Genomic DNA, 24806 nt, shown 5'->3' with positions numbered 1-24806 from the left:
CCCGGGTGCTTCTTGGCTCGGCTTTTTTAAATTTCAATTCCACCTGGTTTCCTGCAAACTTTGCTAACAAATGTTAAGTATAGAAATTAATTTTCTTTCCATCCAATTTACTGTCGAAGCCTGATGTTGGCGAAAGCATAGAAAAATTTATTTTTACTGTCTTTTACCATAATTAATGCCATGGAACCGTTATAATATAGATATTTTGCTATTTCTTTAGCTTTCTGTGAATAGAGGCATTAATTTGATGAAAATTCCAACAAGTCATATACTCGTATTTATTAATATCTCCCCGCCCATATTTTAAATTGCTGATTAATTGCTGATCAATTGATTGCCCATTGAAGGAGTTGCCAAATGCATAGGTGTGTATGCATATGCAAATACACGTATGTATATATGTATGTATGTGTGGCTTTTATTTGTTTGTTGCTTATAACGATAGCTTTTCATTCGAAATGAGTTGTATGTAGGTTTGTATGCGCCTTGAATGATGAAATATTGATTGATGCATTGATTGTTTCATTTATTCATTATTGTCGGATTTGATTGCTCAATATTAATTTCACTGACTGATATTGTTTCGGTAAATCTAATTGAATAACAGCGAAGTGTTAATGAACAATCGTCATCTAATTGATTGATTAATTGACACACTTCGTGATTAATCGCTTTTTCAAAATGATTGATGTGAGGACAAACAATTTTTTCTTCGTAAGTTCGCATTGTCTTGTATAAATAATGCTTAAACTAATACCCCACTTTGAGTACTAATAACCTGATTATACCAATGGAAAATGATGAAATTTGAAGGGTCATGAATTAAAGGAATGCGGAAAATCAATACGAACTTAATTTAAAATTAACTTTTTTGGTTAAATTATCGAAAGGGGAGTGGAGAAAAGTTAACGCAATAAGGTTTAGAGTTCATCAAAGGGATGAATATTCCGGAAGTCGGTTGGAAGTTGATGAATTCTTTCTGCTTCATAGAAAAAATAAAAATAAAATAAAAATTTCAACTCGCTTTGATGAATTTTAGAGAGCATTGTCAAGATTTTCACTGAATGAAAGCTGCATTTTCCAGACTGTCAGAAATTTGAGGTCATGATTAGGGTGAAAAAATTATAATATTTAATAGGAAATTCATTTTAAAATATCTGATTTGCTTTAACCATCTGAAGTAGTGTGGAGAAGAGTTAAGTTTAAGGTGACAAGATTTAAAGTTGATCTAGGCGATGAAAATTAGGAAACTCAATCAAAAGTTGATTAATACCTGGAAGTCATAGGAAAATTTAACATAAAAAATTCTTTTTTTTTCGAAATGTCTAAAAATGCATATTTTCGATGAACTATAGAAAGCATTGATAGGATTTCCAGATCGTGAAATTGTGTTGTATTTTCCAAATTGACCAAAACTGAAAGTCGGAATTAAAAAAAAAAAAAAAAAAAACTTTCTAAAATTCAATAGAAATTTCAAAATGTCACATCACCTTCAGAGGAGTTGAGAAAAAATTTAATATTGGTGAAAAAACCAGCAAAGTTCTTCAAAGGGATGAATAATATGAAGAATAAGTAAGAAGTTGACTAATTCCACAGTCCAGAAATTTTACTTAATAAAAGCAAACCCAGTACCTACTAGTTCAGATGGACATAGTTTTTTTAAGATTTTGGCTGGAAGTGTAATTAATGAATTTTTCGGGCGCAATTGGCTTTGCCAAAAAGCTTACAAAATTTTCCATCTACAGAATGCCTGCGCCCGGGAGAGGAAAACCAACCAATCAAATTTGATATGACAATAGAAATCTAAGCTCGAGGCTGTAATTAACCAGCAAGAAGAAATGGAAGTTAGAGAAATATGCACGGATCTAAAAAAGTTAAATAGATTTCCTTAAAACAGAAAACCAGAGTTTAAAAGAAAGTAAATTCACATTCTTGAAAAACGGTAAAAATATTATTTATAAAGCTGATGAAGAAGAACTTGCACTTTAAACAAATGGGATTTTGAAAAAAGACCAGGTAAAAAACGAAAAGCTGAGCCATCATCTGAAGATTTGGAGCCCAATCCTGTAAAGCTCAGAACTAAAACATCGGGTGACCAACAAGACAAAAAAAACTGAAAATGATTCTCTATCAAGCTGCTAAATAACAGTATATATGAAATTAGTACGTCAGATTCTGATGATAACCGAAGTATAACTAAAACACTAACCAACATTAAACTTTCTTGGTATACATAAGAAAATCCACAATCTAGACTAATTAGAGTAATGGCAAAAACTTTGCATCATGCCAATGATCCGAAATCTATAATATGAGATCTGCAACAACAAGCCTTTAAAGCTACTAGAGATCCCCTTGGCAACCTGGAAAGATGGGCTTCGCGTCAACTCAGCGATTGATGGGCAAGTACACAAATTTGTAAGGTCGCGAAACCCTTCAGGCTACGTTTTAATCGGATGCGTTCGAGGGACGTTCTGACGATGACAAAATTTCAGCTCTCAAATTTCGTAGGCGTCATCACGGGGCACTATTCCCGAGGCATGTATGCGGTGAGACTTGGAATTACCTCGAGTCCTTTTTGCTTCATCACCTTCTCCTTAGCTACTCTGCTCTCTAAGATTTAGGCATCTTGGTTCTCACCAGTGATGGTAAATGTAGGGAAAATTTCCTACATGTAGGGATTTTTGTCGAAAAATGTGGGTGTAGGGAAAAGAAGGACAGATTTTTTTAAATTCTGTAAATGTAGGGAATTTTCAAGAAGGACAAACAAAATTTTAAAATAGCGGGGTAAAATTAGAAAAGTGCATTTAAAATAAAAATCTGCGGTAAGATTTCATGTCAGACTTCTTTTCCTTATGGCAGCATACTTTTAAAAGCGCTAATACAGCAACATTGCCTGTTTTTTTCTTCGTTAACGCTAGCACGATTTTTTCTTTGCGCGAAAATTGTTAGTTGTCCCACGTTTTCTGGTGCTTTTCACTTTTGAAGTAAGTTTGCAATTATTTTAGTTTTAGCTTTTTTTATATTTAAAATGCATTTATTTTACAGAAATGAGCTTCTCCTCTTCGACTGACTCTTCGGAGGAACACCTGGAAAAACAATACAAGTATCGGAAACAAAAGTTCAATAACAAGTGGCTTAACGACGAAATTTTAGTGGCTAGTTTGAAGCTGTGGCTAACGATCCATTCAAATGCAAATGCACTGCCGGCAACAAAGTTTTGAGCTGGGGCAAGTCTGATTTACCGAAGCACGCCGAAACAAAAATGCACCAAAAAATATGAAGGCAATTAAAAAGACATCTAAAATAAAGCGAGTAAACCAAATGGTTCCAGAAATTTCAAAATAAGACTTAGCATGTTCTTCGCTGAGCATAATGTTGCGCTGCAAGTGGTGGACCATTTAATCCCACTCTTAAAAGAAATCGTGCCCGATTCTGAAATAATAAAAAACTCTGAGCTCGGAAGTGAGAAGTGCACCAGCATAATAAAAAATTATTTGGCAAAAAAGGAAAAAGACAATTTAGTTAAAAAAATTAAAAGTAAACAAATTTTCCATAATGATTGATGAGAGACATCGGACTCAATAAGCATATGTGTCTCATGGTGAGATTTTTCGACGAGGAATGTGAGCGGCTTGTCGTTAAGCTGCTGCTTCTAATTCCAATAAGAACTGATTGCACTGCAGAAGCTCTGGACGGAATTTTTAAACAATTTTAAGCAAATAATTTTGACGTTGCAATTGCCTCATTATAGTGTAAACACATGAGAAAAAATGTAGGGAATTTCGTAGGGAAAATTTGTTGTAAGCGTAGGGAAAAGTAGGGAATTTTTTTGGGCTGTGTAGGGATTTTTCAAAAAACCATTTACCATCACTGGTTCTCACTTCTTTCCGACGCCTGTTGATACAGCAGGCCTCGATATAAAAAATCTGATGAGCTTCACCATCAGCATAAAGCGACTAACGCAACCGCAAATTAGTCACAGTTCGTAATCCACAACTACTCAATCCCCTTCTCCTTCTCTCCAACCCCCCTCCCTTCGTCCTATCGGTTTTCTTCACTAAGGATGAACTAGAATTCTTCGCCCAAGTGGGCGACTATTACAACCTACCAAGATATACAAAAAAATCCACCAAATAAAGGTAATACTGCACTCTTTGGCTACTATCCAAGGCGTGAAACTATCAAAGCTCATTCCGCTCAAAACACAAGACAATTGATTGCCAGAAGCGCACAGAAGAGCTGCAAAATGTTGTAATTGAGGCCAAGCTCACCCAGCAAGTTACAAAGGAATCACAAAGGAATTGTATAAAACACGCGATGAAAGAACCGGTCCAATTAATCCAATGCCTACTATAAAGTCTCAAAAATTAACTCGATACAAAGCATGTCAAGCAATGCTGCGCGCAAATCCACCAAAACACATCGACAGCCTTTAAAGTAACAAACTGCTCTCAAGTTTTGCAGAAAATGTTCACTCAGAGAAATTGACGTATAAATCTTAAAAAATACTGGTAGATTGTAGATATGTTGTAGATTTGTGGGGGTTTGGCAAGTCCAATCACTTAGTCAGGTAGACCAATCTACTACACCCGGATAGACTACAGTGGAAGGAATAGAGAGACAGGATAAATACAGTATGGGTTGTTAGAAAAAACAAGCAAAGCAAAACAAGCTTACAAAGGAGCTTGAAAATAAGCTGTTATAACTTGAAAAAACTATCATGCAAAACAAATAAGCATGGCTAAATTTTTAAAAATCATGCTATGGAATGCAGACGGCTTACTTAAACATGAGGGGGTATTGGAACATACGCTTCATGCTGAACAAATTGGCATTTGTTTAATATCTGGGACTTATTTTACCAAACAATCACAGATAAAGTTTACAAATTTTGAAGCATACCAGATAATTCATCCAAAAAACTGCGTATGAGGGGGTGCTCTCATAAAAAGGAGCAATATAAAACATCACAAAAAAAGAATTATTCAAAGTAAAAAATTAAAAAATAAGTAAATAAATTGTCAAAACTTGCGGTGGTTTTATAGTTTTACGTTGGATTATATTTTTACGAAATAGTTTGGCGGTAGTCATGAAATATAATATAATAAATTTTATACTTTCATATTCTGTAAGTTGAATTTAACAAAATTGTGAAGTGGCCGCTTTTCATACTTAATAAATAATAATAATAATGAAATCCTGATGGAAAAACAGTACCACTTTTAATTTTATGTGGAGTGCTTAGAGTCTGGTGCACCCTAATATACTTCTATTGTAAATTTCAATTTATACGAGTGGTTGAGTGTTGATTCGACACCGAAAGCTGATTTTAGTGAGTAAATTAATATTTTTGATCGATATACTTATACTGATTATACTTATACATATTTGCATGCAATTAGGGTTTCAATAACTTTATAGTTGCTTTCAATTCTTAAAACTTTTATTTTAAGATAAAAAATTCCAAAAGTAGCAGCTGCAAAGGGCTAAAAATCTTGAATCGATACTTTCACATTGTTGCGTTCATAGAAAGGTAGGTAGGTATTTAGGCAAGTATTCAAGTGTTAAAGTACTTAAGTGTTTAAGTACAATATTTAAAAAATTGAGAACTTAAGTATTTATGTGTGTAATTAATTAAGTATTTAAGTGTTTAAGTATGTACAATAGTATATAGGAATGCACAGATAAATTCGATGAGTTAGAAGTCATATAGTAAGACATGTACCAGCTTATAGGACGGTTTTAAAGTATTTAGGCACTTTGATGTGTATATAAAAATATTTTTATTTTTCCTTTAATTTCAGATAGACCCGTATGGATATATGTATATTTAGATATAAAGTACAATACAATTGTTCAAAGAAAGGGGAACTAGTAGCAGCAGTATGTGAGTGCGTACACACAAACACACACACACACACTTTTGTATGAGTATGTGTGCCAAAGTAGTTTTTGTGCATAGGAGTATTTGTTTTGAGCATTAGGAACAAGATATGATTAATTTATATAAAAAACTTAACCCAATTAAAAAATGTTATAATACAATACATAATTTGGTGAATCAGCTGCAGCATACGATGCGATGCTGCGTGAAAAACCACATCTGTCAGATTAAGTAATTTTACCTATTCGCCAGCAAACCATTCGCTGGCGGTAAGACATTGGCATTCACGGCGGCGAGCGACGGTCCACTTAGTGGCCCGCCCACAGCTACCGAAGACACCACACTGCCGGCTACGGCACGTGCGCCACCGCCAGCCAATCCCAGTGATGTGGCCACACTCAGCTGACGTTGATGCACAGTCGCTGCTACTACGCTGCCGGCGCAACTGTTGGACACAAGCGATAAGTTGTTGCCGCCAGCGCCACTATTCGCCGATTGAGCTGCAGCTGCTGCTGCTGCCGCCGCCGCCGCCGCTGCTGCTGCGGCTGCACGCTGATGCTTGCTAGAATTGCCACCGCCACCTCCACCACCGCTACCGGCACCACCTTTCACCAGCCCTCCGTTGTGCTTCTGCGCCATATGCGTTTGGTAGTGCTTGGCGAGATGTGCCTTTTGGCGGAAGCTTTTGCCGCAGAGTGAGCAGGTGAAGGGTTTCTCGCCGGTGTGCGTGCGTATGTGCACATTCACCGAGTATTTGTCCTTGAAACCCTTCGAGCAGATGGAACAGTAGTGTAGTGAGCGTTCTTTGCGTTGGCCATTACAGTGAGTGGGACTGTTGCTGCTGGTGCTGGAACTGCTGCCACCGCTCGCTGGACCATTTGTGCCATTGGCGGCGTTGGGGCCACTGCCAACGCCTGTGTTGTTATTACCTGTATTATTGTTGTTGCTGTTGTGATTGACAACATTTGGATTGTTGTTGTTGTGGTGTTGCGTACTCGACGTCGAGCGCTTGTACTTCTTTGTCACTTTGGTAGTGCTGCTGCTGGCGTTGCTGCTGCTGCCCGTGGCGGACGTTGACTTGCCTGAAGCGGTTTGCTGTTGTTGTTGTTGTGAATGAAGCGCACGTTGCTGCTGCTGCTGCTGTTGTTGTTGCTGCACGACAGACTGCTGGTTTTGCATGTGTAGCGCCGGTACAGCTGATGGTGGCAATGGTGATAGTTGTTGTTGCGGCATGCCCGTAGGCGTTGTCGCTGGCGAATGCAGTTGTTGTTGCTGCTGCAATTGCTGTAGGCTCGCACTTCCTGCACCCGTGCCAGCAGCTGGCGATATTTGCATCAGCACATCGTTGCCCCCGTAATCACCACTGGAAGTGGGTGAGCAGAATTGTTGCACTTCGTTGGCGATGCGTTTGATCTTCTCGAAGTCGTCGCTGAATGCACTTTCTAGCGATAGGAACATATCGTCGACCATGAGGCTGGTGTTGGCACCGGCTGGCATGCCTAGACTGCCGTTCGGATGCTGGCTGCCCACCAAATGCGAAGGATGGGTATCGTCAAACATTTGGGCTGCGCTGAGTGCGGCATCACCGAAAGAGAGAGATTCCTGTGGTAGAGCATGAGAGGGAGGGAAAGAAGGAACACAATTCAATTGCAGTCTAATAATAAATAAAATAATAAACTAGTAAAGCTATAATTTGCATTAAGTGGATTAGATGGTAATCAGGAAAAGTCAAGAGAATCTAACAGAGATTTCCTTCCTTAAATACACGGCTGAATATCACTTCATGTGAAAATAAGAAAATAAATGTGTTTACTATGAAAAAGATTCAAACAAACGAAGAGTAAATGGTTTAGGTGCCAAGGGATGTGCGCCCAGCTGAATTAGGTCATTGGAAATTTGGATAATAGGGAATTTTCGATTATCTGGGCTAAGAAAATGTAGGCTCAGAGGTCTTCTTCGTTCCATATCCTCCTGTCGTTTAACTCGCATGATATATGTATAACAATATTTCACTTTTTATTCTTTAATTCTAGAAAAAGGCTCCAAAATCAAAACACGGATTCAAAATAGTCCGCGTAAGTTTAAAAAAAATAATATATTTGGATTAAACTGGGTACTTAGTGTCTTAAAATAATGCACATGATGAATATAAAGTCACCTTTAAATAAAGCCACCTTTAAATAAATGTAATATTTATCAAACTGAGAAGATTAAGAAAAAAATTTAATAATAATGAGATTTATTAAAATTGAAAATTTTGGTATTTTGTTTTTTAAACGGAAATATATTCGGTTCCTTTAAGCGCTATTAGTATATTTTTTTTAATTTTTTCGAAAAAACTAAAGTTAAATTTTTTTTTTGAAAAAGTTTTTGTTTTTTTGTTCAAAAAACGGTTCTTCTATACTTAAAAAAAAATGTTTTTGTGAAAATTTTTTATATTTTTTGTTCGAAATTCGGTTCTTTTTAGTGTATTTATAATATTTTTTTAAATCTTTTATGAAAATCTAGACTTCGCATTCGCAAATCGGTTCTTTAGAAAAAACTATACTTATAAAAGGAAATTTTTTTGCAACACATTTATTTTCTTTGTTCGAAATTCGGTCTTTTTTGGCGTTTGTATTATTTTGTTTTTAATTTGTTAGGAAAAACTATACTTTTAAAAAAAGGTTTTTTGGAAAATGTATTTAATTTTTTGAACGAAATTCAGTTTTTTCAGCGTTTTTATAAGTTTTTGTTTTAATTTTTAGAGGGAAAACTATTTCACAAATATTTTTGTTTTGAAAACATTTTAATTTGTTTGTTAAGAATTTGGTCCTTGTAATGTTTTAAAAAATTTTTTAAATCTTTAGGAGAAACTATATTATAATATTTTTTAAATTTGCTTGTAAATTTTTTTCATTTTTTTTTGTTCGAAATTCGGTTCTTTTTAGTCTTCGTTTTAATTTTTTCTAAGAATTTGGGAAAAATTTTACGTTAAAAAAAAGTTTTTTTGGAAAATTTTTTAAACTGTTTTTGCTGAAAATTTTGGAAAACCATTTTTTTTTTAATTTTTTTAACAACTGAGGCTATGCCAAGAGCAATTACTGCTCTTACGAAACGCTTACAACAATTTTTGGATGTACAAATGGAGGGACGTACAGTTTTATGCCATCCCCGAACGGCAAATGGATTGTTAAAAGGTTAGAAGTAGTCAGAATTTTCTAAAAATTGTTTTTTTTGCATTTTCTTAAATTATAGTAACATTATTATTCATATAAAAAATATTGTGTGAAAATTTGAAGTGAATCCGACAAACACTTTTCGAGTTATTCAACAATTAACAAAGGACGCTCGGGCGCTCTGGTGCTCGATAGCAGAACTTTAAAAGCGTTTTTCTCAAAACTATGTTTTTTGAACTGGTGTTCACTGGAACTTAAGCGCTTAGTAGATTTCAATAAAATGTATACTGGTTTTGAAAAGCATAAAAAACTCGAGCCTGATCGAAGGATTTTTTTTATTTTGATTTGGCAATTAATTTTTTCGAGCCTCTGACTACCCCGAACCCCTTAAGAAGAGCTTTTTCATTGCAGAAATACAAAAAATACAAACTAAAAAAAAAACAATATTTTTCCATTTCAAAAATTGTTTTATAAGTACATTTTGACCTAAAAATTAAAAAAACAAAATATATAAAAATGGTAAAAGGAACCAAGGATATTTTTTTGTTTAAAGTACAGAATTAATTATTTATTTATTTATATAAATAGTACATAGTAAGACTAAGAAATTCTTTTAGCAAAATCTTCCACACTGAATAAATCTCAAAACTATTAAATTATTTTCAAAATTGTCTCAGTTTAATTTTTTATTATACTCAAACCTACAAATAAACCAATTTTTACAAGAATTGACCGCGATGCCCAAAATACTTGGATCGCTTGACATGGAATCGCTTATATGCGTCAAAACACCCATCAATTATTTCTTCTAGCGTCTAACAAATTTCACTAAAATCAGCAAAAAGTTATCAAAAATGCTCCCTGTTGTAAATCTTTTATTCTTCAGATTTTGAAATAATTTTACGTAATATAAAAGTAAACTTACATCTCACTACAGGATTTACTTACCGCATCTGGTGGAAAGAGCAGCCGCCTCATTTCTTCCTCCTTCACTGTGGGCGATGAGGGTAATAAGGAGATACCATTTTGCATGTGTAACCCTTTGGAGTAGCCTTTGCCTTGCAGGGCACTTCGCAACAATGACTCAGCAGAGTTCTATGTTTTGAGAATTAAAAAGTAGATAAATATGAATGAATATAGATTCAATCAAATGTGAGAAGAATCAAAATTCTATAGATTCAAATTAGTTTTCTATAATTATTATTTACTATTTTTTCCCTTTCCAAATATAAACGCAATGATTCACTTACCTGCTCTGCATTATGATCGGCCATATGCCAGTCATTGTTGTTATTCTGAAATTGCGCCAACTGTGAATGCGTCGGATTCGCCACACCTCCCACCCCACCAATGCCACTGGCTATCGATATCGCCGTCACCAGTGAAGGCAACCGCTGACTATTTACACCACTCCCACTGCCACCACCATGAAGACTCGCCGCACCAGCAGCTCCCATGCCCAAGCCATTCACCATATCACTGCTGCCGCTGCCATCCCTACCATTACCGTCCGCTGCACCATAACCACCTGCACTGTCATCATAAGGATACTCTGATTTTATATAACCCGGAAAGGTGCCTAGCAGGCTATCAAGATCCAGTGTACTGGACAACTGGCCAGCAGGATTTTCTGGCTCTCGCTTTAGCCATGGCTCACTGCCATTTAATACTGTGATTGTGTAAATCTGACCATCGGCGTTGTCCACTGTCATGCTGGTACTGCCATTGCTATTGCTATTGATGTTATTGTTATTGCTGTGGCTGTGGCTTAGAGCGCTATTGTTTGGCGCATTGCTGTTTGCTGGTTGATTGGCACTTTGTGCACAGGAACTGTTGTTGTTGTTGTTGAGCGACATCTGTCGTTGTTGGTGATGGGCGGCAGCTGACTGTTGTTGTTGTTGTTGTTGGGAGTGAAGATGTTGATGGTGTGGCTGGTGGTGTAAATGCTGCTGTGGCTGTTGCGTTTGATTTGGTGACGTTGGGCTGTGTAGGTGCGAGGGATGTGGCGTGCTGCTAGCGGGTGTTGTGCGATGCTGGTGCGTTGTGGCTGCTGTTGTGGCGACAGAGGAGGCGGCTGCGGCCGAAACGGCCTGCTGCTGCCAACAATAGCGATCGAGATCCTCGAAAATGGTGGCATCTAGGCGACTGTTCGGATCCTTGTCAGTGTGCCAGAACTAAAAGTAAGTATGAGAAGGTAGAGTTGCGGGGGGTAAGGTGAAATCTATATACTTATATATTTAGTGCATATGTATGTGTGGCTATGAAGCAGTATCAAAGCATATAAAGTAGTTGTGAATTTGCATGAGTAGGCGGAATATGTGGCCGATAATTTAATTGACCTAATAATATTAACCCATTACTGCATAAAGTTTGTCCTTATACTTATAATGAATTTCTGTAAAAATTTCGGGTTATGGAGATCACATAAATCGAGTGGTGAAAGAAAAGTTACACATTTGTCTGTAGTTTGTTGTAAGCAAGCCGTCCGATTTATCGAACGTTATGCATACCGGCACCTCAAGCTATCTCATGAGAAATAAAAAAAACCGAATGCTTCTAGCAAAATTTATTTAAAATATTACTGAAAATGAAGAAATACAAGTAAATTAATTATATATAAAATATATTTAGGTATTGGGCTCTACATGATACTCCATGAAACACTTAGGATGGAGGCCTACTTCACATTTTTTGGCATTTGTATTTTGATTTCCCACCACACTTATTTGCACAACGGCGTTCGGAATTTATTGGAACAATCCAATGGTTGAGGCAATCAAACCGTGTAGTGGACAATGGTGTAGCTGGTTTTCGGCCTTGATGGGGGGTGTTCCGTGTGTCACAAGCAGAGTTCGAGCCACATGCCTCCTAAATGCAAAGAAGGACTCAGTGTCCTTATTACAGCCAACTTTTTTCGCAAGTAACCATCCGTTTACAATTGAAACATCAACGAAATAGGCAAACATTGGCCACCACCATTTTCTTATCTGCATCCTTGTACGAAAGTTTTCAATCGCCTGATCGCATTTATCTACTCCACCTATATACTTATTATAGTTAAAAATTAAAGGCGGTTGGAGGAGTGCAATTTTTGCTTTATTCACGTGTGACCACCGTGTGGCAGTTTTCATTGTCTTGTTTTCGAATATGGTTGCGACCGTAACTACATTGTTATCCTTCCAGCGACAGGTTGATTCAAACCTGTTACACCTTATATTTTCGGAAAGAAGTGTTGGATCATCGTTGCCTCTGGAAAAATAAAGTCGTTTATTTGGTAACTTAGCGTATCCTCAAAGTATCATTCCTCCCAAAATGACATAAATTCCATCTTCAGTAACCATCAGCTCTTTATTCTTCTGCCCAGCGTAAATATTACTTTGGTCCACAATTTGTTTGATCAATTCCTGATTGAAAAACAATTTAAAAAAGTCTGTAGCAGTCTTACAGTTAAAAGCTTCTTCTGGTGGTATTCGTTGGCTGAATTCTGTGCAAGAAAAATTCGGAATTTTCATTGTTAATATTTCCATCATCGCTCTCCAAAAGGCTCAAAATTTCATCTACAGTCAATCTGGAAAACGCAAAAAACCAAACCACTTAGAGCCTGCTATGCATAAGGTTCGATATATCGGACGCCACAACTAAATACTACAGTAAATGTTTGATAATGAAGCAAACTTCAGATTTTTTTATGTTTTGCTTACTAACACACTTATGCACTAATAAACACTTGTCACTAAAATTGTTTGCTAAAAATATACCAAAAAAAATATAAAAAAAAATTTTACCCTTTACGCGAAAAAGTCTGCTTGCAATCCGCCATACTGAAAATTTTTAAATAACGGGAACTCTTTGCGATGGGTCGACAAATGAAGGGTTGCCATTGTTGAAGAAATAGTTTTCTTTCGATTACAACCTTTAAGCCACCTTCACATCACACTTGCTTGATACAAATTTAATTTAACTCATGCCCGATATATCGAACGTTATGCTGTAATGGGTTAAGTTGTTATAAAATCGGATTTGTTGCGTTTTAATTTTATTTATGCTATATTTTAGCTAAAGTTTAAGAGATGCCGGTTAATGTAATACACTTTTAATCATAAGAATATGTGTGGAACAAACATTAATGGAAAATTTGTTTCCCGTGATTTTGGGACATTTTTAAAGTAATCCCGAAATTCCGCGACTCGTCTCGAGATTCACCTTGGAACATAACTTATATGACATCCGCAAAAATTCAATAACTGAGAGCATTTACTCTTTCATATCATGAAAAACAACCATTTAGAATTTAAGGTAAGCCGAGGTTTTTTGAGGCGTTAACCCCGTTTCTTAAGTTGCCCCCGCTTAAATGCTGCAGGCTCATAATTTTTAGTAATTGTTAGCTATAGAACAATCAGACAAGTTTTCAATTTCATATTTCAAGTTTTTCGGGATCCCGGTATTAATAGAAGTTAGCACCGAAATTTCCGGAACATTTAAAACACCAGACTGCGGGATGAATGAAAAACATTAAGTTTTTGATCACACTGATCAATCAGCCAAGCTTTTCCGTTTATAATTACAATTGCACAATTTAATAATATATTGTAGAATAGCAATTATTTAGAGAAGTTCTTTGGAAAATTATGTGTTAAGGGGTCCAGTTAATAATTTGTTTGGTAAAATTGGGTTATTTGCGATCAAATAGCATCAGTACCAAATATGTGATAAAACTATATGAAAAGATCATGATATCATCATATGATCTGTCCATTTCAGCATATCATCGCAGCAATATGAAATCGATAAATACATATCAAACATATGATGGCATCATATGATACCATCATATAAAGACAACGTATAATATGTACTATATGATCAGATGATAAATCTTATGATGAGATCGTATGAGGAGATTTTTTGAGGTGTTTATGATAAGATCATATGATGGGATCATATGATGGGTTCATATGATGGGATCATATGATGGGATCATATGATGGGATCATATGATGGGATCATATGATGAGATCATATGATACGATCGTACTATGAGATCATGTGATAAGATCATGTGATGAGGTCATATGATGAGATTTCCAACTAAGGCTAAATTCCTAAAGCTTTGACAACGGAAATTTTAAGCATTTCACTGAGTAGACGTTTCTCATGGGAAAGGAAAAAACTGCTGAATTGTTCGGTTGACTTTTTAGTTGCAGATGTGGGATATTCACTTATCCAGACACTGGTCTGCTGTTTGATCATCTTTTAAGTTAGATTTTTATGCTATATTCGGTCATGCAAGCAACTGCATTGCCTTATAAAGGGGTTTTCAATAAGGGCGGGTAGATGTTGAAATGGAATAAAATGGCGTTTGCTGTGTGGCACGTAGCGCCGTCCTGCTGGAACCACATGTCGTCTAGGTCCATATGGTTCAATATGGGCCATAAGAAATTGGAAGGGCCTCCACGTCTACCGAAAAATGGGCGCAATGCGCGCAACGTTTGCGTTAATGAACACTCATTTTGATAATAAAGTTTTATCATTTGAACGTGCTGTTCAATCGTGTAACTTACCATGATGATTTGGCATAAACAACTGAATAATAAACAAAAGATTTGACTGAAAAATAAAATGGCTGCCACAGGGCGCCAAAATCGACCCGCGCTAATTGAAAAACCCTTTATCAGGGTGGACAAGCTCCTTGATAGTCCGAGCTATTTTTTTTTATTTGAAAACCCATTTATTTTACTTCTCTTGATACTTCTTTAAAATTTGGTGAATAATTGATGGCAGCACTTCTCATAAATTCTGAAAATCTTAAGGTGAATTTTAATGAAATGATTCACATACGAATATTGAAATAATTCGACAAGCAGCCTTCACACCAGAATACTTCGATTCTGCTACAAATTACCAAAATTCAGTAATCAACGGCGACTTATATTTTAATTGTATAGCTTGAACTTTGTATTCATTCTAATTCTCCAAATGCTTTGTTGGTCATAATTATATTGGAAATGGAAAGGCCACCATGAATTATGTTAGTTTCAAATGGGTGCAAAAAAAAAATCAATAGACGATTTTAAAGACTTCAAGTCTTGAAACTATTTTGTGATTCCGTCAAAATTCCTTATAGCTTTTTATATACTCGTTGAGGTTTCCTTGTTTAATACTGCAACCAAATTTTTTAGATTCGAAGAAAATTACAAAATATTGTATTTTTAATGTCCTTTTGAAAAAGTTGAGTTGCCATTAATTTGTGACTTTTATTTGTGGCCCTATGTTCTGCAGTTGAACTTTAGGAATTTAGGATGATTTAGCGATCCAGTAATTAAACTCAGAGGAATTGTTATGCGACATTTTATTTCGATAAAAACGTAACACTAATATTTCGTAATAATATTAAGCACCAAAAAGTAAAGATACCCGAGTACATATTATATATTGAATGCCAGAAACAGTCCTTTTAAGAGCCGCATGTGGCTTGCGAGTTGCAGTTTGAGCCCCCTGTTATACCTATGCATATGCTCGTGTTTCAACTTCAAAAACTCCATTATTTAACATGCGAATTGCTTTCTCATCCGCCATAAATGTATAGGATTTAGCACTCAAATATGAAAAAATGACATGGTGGAAAAAAATTGGCTCTAACAATCCGGTAATCGCTGAAAGTAATGCTAAAATACGCTACGGATTGCAGGAAGCTATTTTTTTAGAGCGAACAGAAGACAGAAAAATAAAATATAAAAATAAAATTTTTCTTTTTTGGCGCCAATTACTTCTCTTAGAGCCATCGTTTAGAGGGAACACGAAAGATAGAAAAATAAAACGCATTTTGCACAATTTTTTTGTTTTTCTTGTCAACGCCAGATACTTCTCCTAGAGCTGTCGTATCTAAAGCAGATGCGCCAGAGAAGCCATGCCTGCCATATCTTCTAGCTATTGCCTTGCATGCAAATTCCTAAAAATGCCCATATCTTATAATTATGCCTGCAATCTTTCCAAATTTTGGATTTGATGAAAACAAAATGATCAAAAATTTAATTGTTATACACTTTGTAAAAAAAACAAGAACTATTTCTAACTGCTATTTCTAACTTTGCCACTTTTATTTATTTATATTTATCAGGCTACCTTAGGCTGAGCTCATTTGTTATAAATTGTTGGTTATGTATAAAAAATAACTATAAAAAATATAATAACATTAATACATGAAATTATTTAATAAGGCCTCAGAGTAAAAAGGCTGTTTCTGCTCAAAACTATTTGCTTTTTATTAAAAACCAAACAAATTTATTGTTGTGCATAAAAAATTATTTGAATATTTTTTTATTGCATAAATTCAGTAGCTACAGCCTTATATGCCTTTCTTTGGTTTTGCTATTTTTCATTTAGAAATTATTCAGGAAAAGCTAAATTTAGAAAATTGCCTTTCTTGGCTATTCACGTCTAACCAAGCCGAATTCGAAGATTAATTTATGCAAACCAGTCGCAGAAGCAAACGAGCAGTCTTTCCACTAAAAGCAGTTACATTAGTGGTTTTAAAATATGCACATATGCATATATGCATTTACATAACTACGTGCAGTCATATACCATTGTACAACTCCTGCAACGAAGCACAAAAAAAAACCAAAAAAAAAAAAAAACAGAAAACAGACAAAACCAAAAATATATAAAATTAAAAAGGAAAAAGAGAGGAAAAAAAATTAAAAATTGAAAATTATTGAAAACAAACGGAGAAAATTTGAAAATAAATAAAAAGGCGGCAGCAAGTTTGTTGCTTAAGTCCTTTGTTTGACCAGTGCGCACAGCAAGAAATAAAAAATAGAAAATAATAAAAATAGAAAAAAATCATATAAATGAAAAGACTTTCAAACTCTTTCTTTGCCATAAGCAATTTGATATTTCAAACGCTTTTGATAGACTCACACACACACACGCATGCAAGCGCGCGCTCTCACTCCCAACTGCTGCTGCATATGTTTGCACTTTCTATAACCGAACGCGCATTCAAATGCCGTATTACAACAATGAAGCTGCTGGAGTTGCGGCAACTCCTGCCAAGCTAAGCTACTGGACTATCCGACTGGCTGTCTACCTACTTGGTTGGCCGGCTGGCTGGCTGGCTGGCTGGCTGACTGCCTGACTAGCTGTCCATGCGATTGCTCGTCCGCCTGTCTGTGCTCGCTGTGAAAGCAGCCACCATCAAATCGTGGTAAATGCAACACGCAGTAGCCAGCCAGCTGGCATATGGCTCGTGCCCCAACTTGCGGACTACGTATGAGACGATGGTGTTTGGTTGCAAGTTGGCTGTTGCATGCAGCACGTGCCATGTCAAATTTTGGCTATGCCCTGCAAGGCTATTCTTGCTGCTGCAGCTTGCCTCGTATGCACAGTTTGTCGAGTGCAATTGCTGTTGTTGTTGCTGTTGCATGCATTTATGGCACTTCACCTAATTCGCCTATTCGCTAACCTTTCAGGCACTTGCTCTAGTTAATTTTTTTTTTCGTTTTCTTTAACTTTATTTTTTTATTTATATTTTTTTTTTGTTTAAATTTTTGTTTTTCCTACACCCGCTCGCTGGCCCAGCAAAGAAGGCAACGAGCCAGGCAGCACAATTTTAAGTGTATTGATATGTTTGCAACAGGATGTTTGTAGGTGCAACATGGGTAACAACAACCGGTAGGCTGTGCAGCAAGCAACAACGGTAGCCGCATTTTGGTTGCTGCCAATACATTGATAGCCTTGTCTGCCATTCTTGGCGTTGAACTGCTCAAATCGAGTTGCGCTCAACTTCCATCGATTTTTGTTTTACTTCTCGGCCTTTCTTTTGTGATTTTTTTCTGTCGTTTTTTTTCGCTACTGTGTCAGCAGTGATATCTGGTTGCACTCACTGCTGTTGGCTTCGCAATGTTGGCCAGTGCTGCTATTTTATTTGTTGTTGTTAATGTTATACTTTGATTTTGTTACTTCAATTTACTCGCCTGTCGATTTACGCGTAACTGCTCGTTTTTTGTTGCTGCGTTGAATTTGTATTCCTTTGTATTTAAAGTCGACAACTGACATGACAGCGACATTGTTTTATTGTTGTTGTAATTACTTTGTTTTTGTTTTTATTGTTTATATTTTAAGTTAACTTTGGAGTTATTATAAAATAAATATATTTAAAAATTTGTTATTACCACTTAGAAAGGTCACAAGCAAAAGCACTTAACTTCCGATATTAGAAATTTTATTTAATGCTTCACTTAAAAAATGTTGTAATTTAAAAAACATACATTGGCGATCACGCATAACCTACTTGTACATGGAAGTGCATGCTTATTCGATTTGCTTTCATACAATTTTTAAAATAGAAAATATTCATTTATTAGTTAGCACTGACGCAAAAACTATCCTGACACTTTTTTTTTTCGAGTTGGAAACGTCTTTCCAAAAAGAACGGGAGATTCCAAGAGAAATCGTTTCTACTCATCCTAATAAATTTATTCAAAAAGAAGCACCAAAGAGATCCTTTAGGAATTCTCAGAAAATAGGTATTAAAGGAAACACGACTCCTCGGACTGACAGCATTATTCGCCTCGTGTGTTTCAAAAATTCAGTGGAAATTAGGCCTTGAGACCTTGGACAGCAGCGTGAAATTGAAGCAAATGCCGAAATGATTCATAGAAGACGGGGAAAGTAGGCTTTAAAGGTAGACGTTCGTTGAAAATGACATTTTTCGCACAATAAACGAGAGCCGAAGTTCTCGAGTGTTTTGTTTCACTGTCAAATATCTTCAGTTTGGTTTATAATTTAACCGTGAATCGTCTTACAAACGAACAACGCTTGCAAATCATTGAATTTTATTATAAAAATGCGGGTTCTGTTAAGAAAGTTTAAGATCCACTTTTTTATCGAAAAATTGTGTTCAGCGACGAAGCTCATTTTTGGATCAATGGGTACGTAAATAAGCAGAATTGTCGATTTTGGAGTGAAGATCAGCCAGAAGAATTGCAAGAGCTACCAATGTATCCAGAAAAGGTCACAGTTTGGTGCGGTTTATGGGCTGGAGGTATCATCGAACCGTACTTCTTGAAATATGCTGAGAATCGTAACGTAACTGTGAATGGTGAGCGCAACCGTGAAATGATATCCAAGTTTTTTTTGCCCAAAATGCAAGAGCTTGACTGGCATGACATGTAGTTTCAGCAAGACGGTGCCACATGCCACACAGCACACGTAACAATGGTGTTGAGAGGCGAGTTCGGTGAACATTTTATTTGACGTTCGGGACCTGTCAATTGGCCACCCAGATCGTGCGATATAACGCCTTTCGATTATTTTTTGTGGGGCTATGTTAAAGTTCATGTCTATTCAGACAAGCCCGCTTCAATTAACGCATTGGAAGACAACATTAAATCATTTACATGTGAGATACCGGCCGAAACATTGGAAAGAGTATGCCATATTGGACTAAGCAGTCGCGGTCAACATTTGCATGAAATAATCTTCAAACATTAAATTATATGGACTGTACTATCGATTTAAATAAAAATTTCATGCATTTTTCTGAATTTTACGTGTGTTTTTTTGAAAAACTTTGCTATAGCTTTTAAAAAAATAGCTATTAAAAAATAATTTATATCTATATATATGTATATATATTTATAATATATACAAGGTGAAGTCCAAAATAAACAAGACTGGCGTCATAAAAATGTTTTTGGTGGCGCCATCTTTTTAATGAGTCAGCGCGTTGGAAATTATAACGCTAGCTGACTTCCAGTTGTAGCTTGGTGACACTCGGTTCAGTGAAAGTGAAGTTATTTCGTCTAAAGTGTGAGTATGTTTGTGTCATCGGTAAAAAAATTAGCTTCAAACAAAGAACTAATATCAACTTTTGTTTTAAAATCGAAATGACGAAAAAAGTTTATGGCGCTGATTGTCTATCTTGTGCCAGAGTTCATGAGTGGTTTACTCGTTTCAGAGATAGTTGTGAGGACGTAAATGGCAATGAACATACGGGCCGCCCAAAATCAGTAATCACCGAAAACTCCATCGAAGTTTTTCGTAAATTTATAAAAAATTAACCGAAATCATCGATGAAATTCAGGAAGTTGAAGATGAATATCTCATCGATTTATCAAAAATCAAGTCGAAGCTCCTTTGTTTTCTTATTCCAAGGGAATTGTCCATAAGGAGTTCGCGCCAATGGGCCAAACCGTCAATGTGATTTTCTATCTTGGCATTTTGAAGCATTTGGTGCAACGTATTCGTCCAATTCGCCACTCGATCCGCTCTTGTGACTGACTTTTTGACTAGAAATTGTATTTTAACCATCAATCACGGTATTCACCTGATATGGCACCCTGTGACTTCTACCTATTCGAAAAATTGCATTTGGCCATGAAAGGAAACGTTTTGCGTCCGTAGAGACTATCCTGACGGACATTCCGGTCAACGACATGCAACACTTTTTCGAAAAGCTTTTAGATCGTGTAAAATAGTGTATCGAGGCCGGAGGGGAATATTTTGCTGAAATAAACTCGAAGTTATCAGAAAGAAGCTGTTGTTTCTATTTTAGCTCAGTCTTCTTTATTTTGGACTTCTCCTTGAATATATATAATTGGCGCTTACACCCGTTTTGAGTCCTCCTCCTATGTTTTTGCGTGTATTTTGATGTTGTTCCACAAACGGAACAGAAAATATTACCTATTGGTAAATCAATTGGCTTATATCTGACCACTCTACTTTCGGTTACCAAATTACTGAAATCCCGGGTTTTTATTTTTTTCCTTTTTAGCAACTTTTAGCAATGGAGAAAACTTGTTAATTAAATATTTATCCAGACGAGCAATCCTTTTTAAAATGCTAGTCAGAGTTACAAGTGATCTACGTGCTAAATTTCATGTACATCCGTCTAACCGTTACGGAGTGCAGTGTTAATTCAACATATCGTTTTTGAAACTCAAATGCAGGTCTCTGAACTCATGCACAAAAAATGCTTTCTCGTATTATATGTACATATAGATAAGGGGGCGTGCATAAATTACGTGAGGTGTTTTTTTCAATTTTCTGTACCTCCCTCCCCCCCTGATGAGATGTCGCGAGATTTTATTCAACCCCCATCCCCCAATCTCACATGAGATTTTTCAAAATGTGGGTTTCTTATGTAAACGCGTTGGATTGTTATTGTAAAAAGAGAAAAAATTGCTTTTATTTACGACTAGTTAGGACTAGTAATCAATATTGCTGAGAGTTATAAGTGTAATAAAAATTTAACAATAGAAGACTTAAATCGTAACTCCTGCGATTAAAAAAAGAATATCTACTCTAATTCAGTCCATGGAGAATCATGCGCGGTTTCAAGAGAGACTATTGGGACCAACATGTCCATATGATTTTCAGTAAAATCATCTGCTCCTTCAACTTCGTTCTAATCTAGCCACTCTAAGCCGTTGACGCTTGCGCACAGTAACTCATTAGCTCGTCTTGTGACAATCCGTGAGGGTCGCACTTTGCGGAACATACGCGCTTGCTTAGCTGGTGCAATGTGAGCTGCTCGCCTGTGCTCTGCAGCTCTTGTGATAGATGCGAAGTAAATACCGCATGTACTGCAGCATATTTTCTCTAAATCATCAAGTATACTTGGGCAATAGAGATCAATAGGCGTGCTGATGAAGGCATTCAGCGGTTGAATCGGTACGCGTATTAGAAGTGGAGCAAATGACTTTCCGTCATGTTCTTTAAAGCCCGGAATTATCAAACGTCAATCAACCTAAGTGATAGGGTATGGAGGTGGCAGAAAACGGTCGTGAAGAATCATACGCAGATCACTCCGGCGTGGGCTGCAGCATTTCTGATCATCGCATTTCACAACCTAAAAACAATTTCCCTTTGTAACTTTTAATAAAAATTTGTTGACATTCGCGCTCATTAAAAAACTAAAAAAAAAAAAAAAACTAGGCACGCATAAAAATTTAATATGAATCAACTGCAATGTACCTGGAGTAAATTTTTTGCTCTCTCTAAACAAAGGAGGTTGGAACCTGTCCGTGTGTCGCTGCCACTCAGCTTGAATGATCTTAATCATACTACGATTACGCTTAAGATTAAATCTTAAGCATGTACAATCTGGATAATAATAATCAGAAAAAAAATTGCGTGATATTTGCCGAGACCGCCCCCTCTCTCCAACGTAAGATTAGATGAGATTTGACTCGACCCCCTCCCCCCTTAAACATCTCACGTAATTTATGGACGCCCCCTAAGGTGGCCAAAAATGATGCCAAACAAGGAACTGCTTGAAAAAGCAAGCATGGAGTCGCTAGACATTTCCAATAGAACACAGAAATGGTAGTCGATTGATCACACTTTACGCGAGGAGGACGGCAACATAGCGAGGGAGGCAATGGCGAATTGTGAATATCACTCAAAGCGAGAGGAAGAGTGCCTAACAGGCCAAGGGAAACCTGGAAAAGATCTATGGATCTCGAGACACGAGTCGGGTTAAGTTGGAAGCAGGTGAAGGCGTTATTCAGTAATCGAGCGAGATGGCATGTTGGTGCCTTATGTCTCGTTAGGGATACAAGGAAACAATAATGATGATAGATAAGCTGAAACAAATATGAAAAAGGGGCTCGCAAGCACTTTTTCAACTGAAATATTTTTTCGAGGTGGAAAATGGCGGTCCTCTAATAGTAGAGAGTTCGAATTGCCATAAATTATATAAAAATGTTAGGAGAATTTAAGAGATTTCTATTGATCTTTAAATATTCCCAGTTTTGGGGCTTTCGGGACATCTTCAAACACGGTTTTTTTTTTAATAATACAAAAGTGTTGAATTCTAAATAAATAAAAAAAAAATAAATAAATAATTGGCGCGTACACTTCTGTTAGGTGTTTGGCCGAGCTCCTCCTCTTATTTGTGGTGTGCGTCTTGATGTTGTTCCACAAATGGAGGGACCTACAGTTTTAAGCCGACTCCGAACGGCAGATATTTTTATGAGGAGCTTTTTCATGGCAGAAATATACTCGGAGGTTTGCCATTGCCTGCCGAGGGGCAACCGCTATTAGAAAAATGGTTTTATTAATTTTGCTTTCACCGAGATTCGAACCAACGACCTCTCTGTGAATTCCGAAAGGTAATCACGCACCAACCCATTCGGCTACGGCGACCAACCCTGCTCTCTTATACGAACATTTGTACTTCATTTACATAGAACTTATGTGCTCTGTAAAACAGTTATACATTATATAGTATTTAAGAAGATGGCACGAATATAAAACGGCACTTATAATAAAAGCGTTAATTACATCGACACGATTTTTTTATTTCTCTGCGCGGAAAGACTGCTACAAAAAATATTTATTTTTAATTTTTTTCATGAGAAATATTCTTCGGTTTATCATAATTATCTTTATAAAAGTACAGCGGTACATATCGTTCAGGATACATTTTTTACCACAACTACTGTTGAAACACAGAAATTCTTACTGGGACAACGCAGTATATTAGCGGTGAAGTCACAGAACCATAGCAGTGCAATGAGTGCATTATACTTAGCGGTAGGTCAATTTCTTTGTTCGATTAGATGTCCTGCAGCATATATCACAGTTCACACCAACATATATAACAGTTTCGCTTTTCGTTTCCGTCACTCACCATTCTTCGTCGTCGCCTACCTACTGCTAATACTCAAATTATACCAGAAAGACACCAAAATTCCCAGTTCTAAGACTTTCGAATTTTGCTTTTTTGTCCCCAAAAGCATTTTTTATCTCTGACAAACATTTTTTATCTGGCCAAATGAGTAACAGTTAGCAATGCAGAAAAATTTGTAAAAGGATTAGAATTTATTTCTTTACAAAGCAAATTGAAATCAAAACAAATCAATTAGTGAAAGAGAACGAAATTGCTCACAATTTTTTCGTTGATCGAATGCGAACTCAGACAGATATAAACCTGAGATGCCCGCCGCTATCTTAATAGCTGACCTCTGCATTTCAAAGTACTTATTCCATACCCACTTTACTAAAAATTTTCTTATTTTACAACATATATTTCGCTTTTACAGTGTTACTGTCCCAATGAACTTCTAGAAGGATACGCTACTCACCTCATACCCCTGCAAAGTTGGATCACTGCTATTGCCATTACTGTTACCATCTGAGCCATCTATGCAACTGCCGGTGTTGCCAGGAGTGCTCACGCGCCCACTATTGCCACCACCACCACCATTACCGCCACCACCATCATGTGGCATATTTCCCGCTAAACTATTGCTTTGCTCATGACTGTGTTGTTGTTGCTGTTGCTGCGGATGATGCGCGTGTTGCTGCTGCTGATGGTGGTGACTATTGTGATGCTGGTGATGTGTGTGTTGTTGTTGCTGCTGCTGTTGATGATGTTGGTGATGCTGCTGGTGTGTGCCGCCACTTGCGCTCCCCGCATGCAGACTGCCCACACCCATTCCGATGTCGACCACATCTGCGCCGACACCGATGCCAATGCCCATGTCGGGCGCTGTGACGAAATCGAAAAAATCCGTTTTTGTAAGATCCTCCGCACGAAAGGATTCACTTATGTCCATACCAGTGGATGACATTTCATCCGTGCCAATCATTTATTGGCCTCAAAAGGCGCTGCGCAGCCGTCGGGCCGCAGCTGGGTGCGAGTTATGCAAGAAGAAGCTATTACCGTTTAATTTTGGTGGTTAATTTTGTTGTTGTTTTAATTTCTGTTGGATGTTGTTTAAGATGATGTTTGAGGGATTTCTGCAAGCAAA

General features: G+C 36.7%; 1 protein-coding gene across 1 annotated transcript; it reads right to left on the bottom strand.

The window, feature by feature from the left end:
• Positions 1-4772: 4772 nt before the first annotated feature.
• On the bottom strand, positions 4773-24790 carry LOC128871622 (neurogenic protein mastermind). Its single transcript, XM_054113516.1, has 4 exons — positions 24138-24790; positions 10296-11219; positions 9994-10140; positions 4773-7489 (listed from the first exon to the last, which is right to left on the bottom strand). Exons 1-4 carry the CDS (start codon positions 24642-24644, stop codon positions 6125-6127), a joined length of 2943 nt encoding a protein of 980 aa, XP_053969491.1. The 5' UTR covers positions 24645-24790; the 3' UTR covers positions 4773-6124.
• Positions 24791-24806: the final 16 nt, after the last annotated feature.

This window comes from Anastrepha ludens, chromosome 2 (assembly GCF_028408465.1).
Source record: "Anastrepha ludens isolate Willacy chromosome 2, idAnaLude1.1, whole genome shotgun sequence".
Taxonomy (NCBI): Eukaryota; Metazoa; Arthropoda; class Insecta; order Diptera; family Tephritidae; genus Anastrepha; species Anastrepha ludens.
This window is presented reverse-complemented; position numbering and strand designations above follow the sequence as displayed.

What these genes read in the sequence shown, in the direction of transcription:
- LOC128871622 (XM_054113516.1), bottom strand. Translation starts at nt 24,644, where the DNA reads ATGATTGGCACGGATGAAATGTCATCCACTGGTATGGACATAAGTGAA. An exon ending in CAACTTTGCAGGGGTATGAG is followed by an intron (nt 11,220 to 24,137) that starts GTGAGTAGCGTA and finishes ACTTACTTTTAG; the next exon opens with TTCTGGCACACTGACAAGGA. An exon ending in TGCTCTTTCCACCAGATGCG is followed by an intron (nt 7,490 to 9,993) that starts GTAAGTAAATCC and finishes GCTCTACCACAG; the next exon opens with GAATCTCTCTCTTTCGGTGA.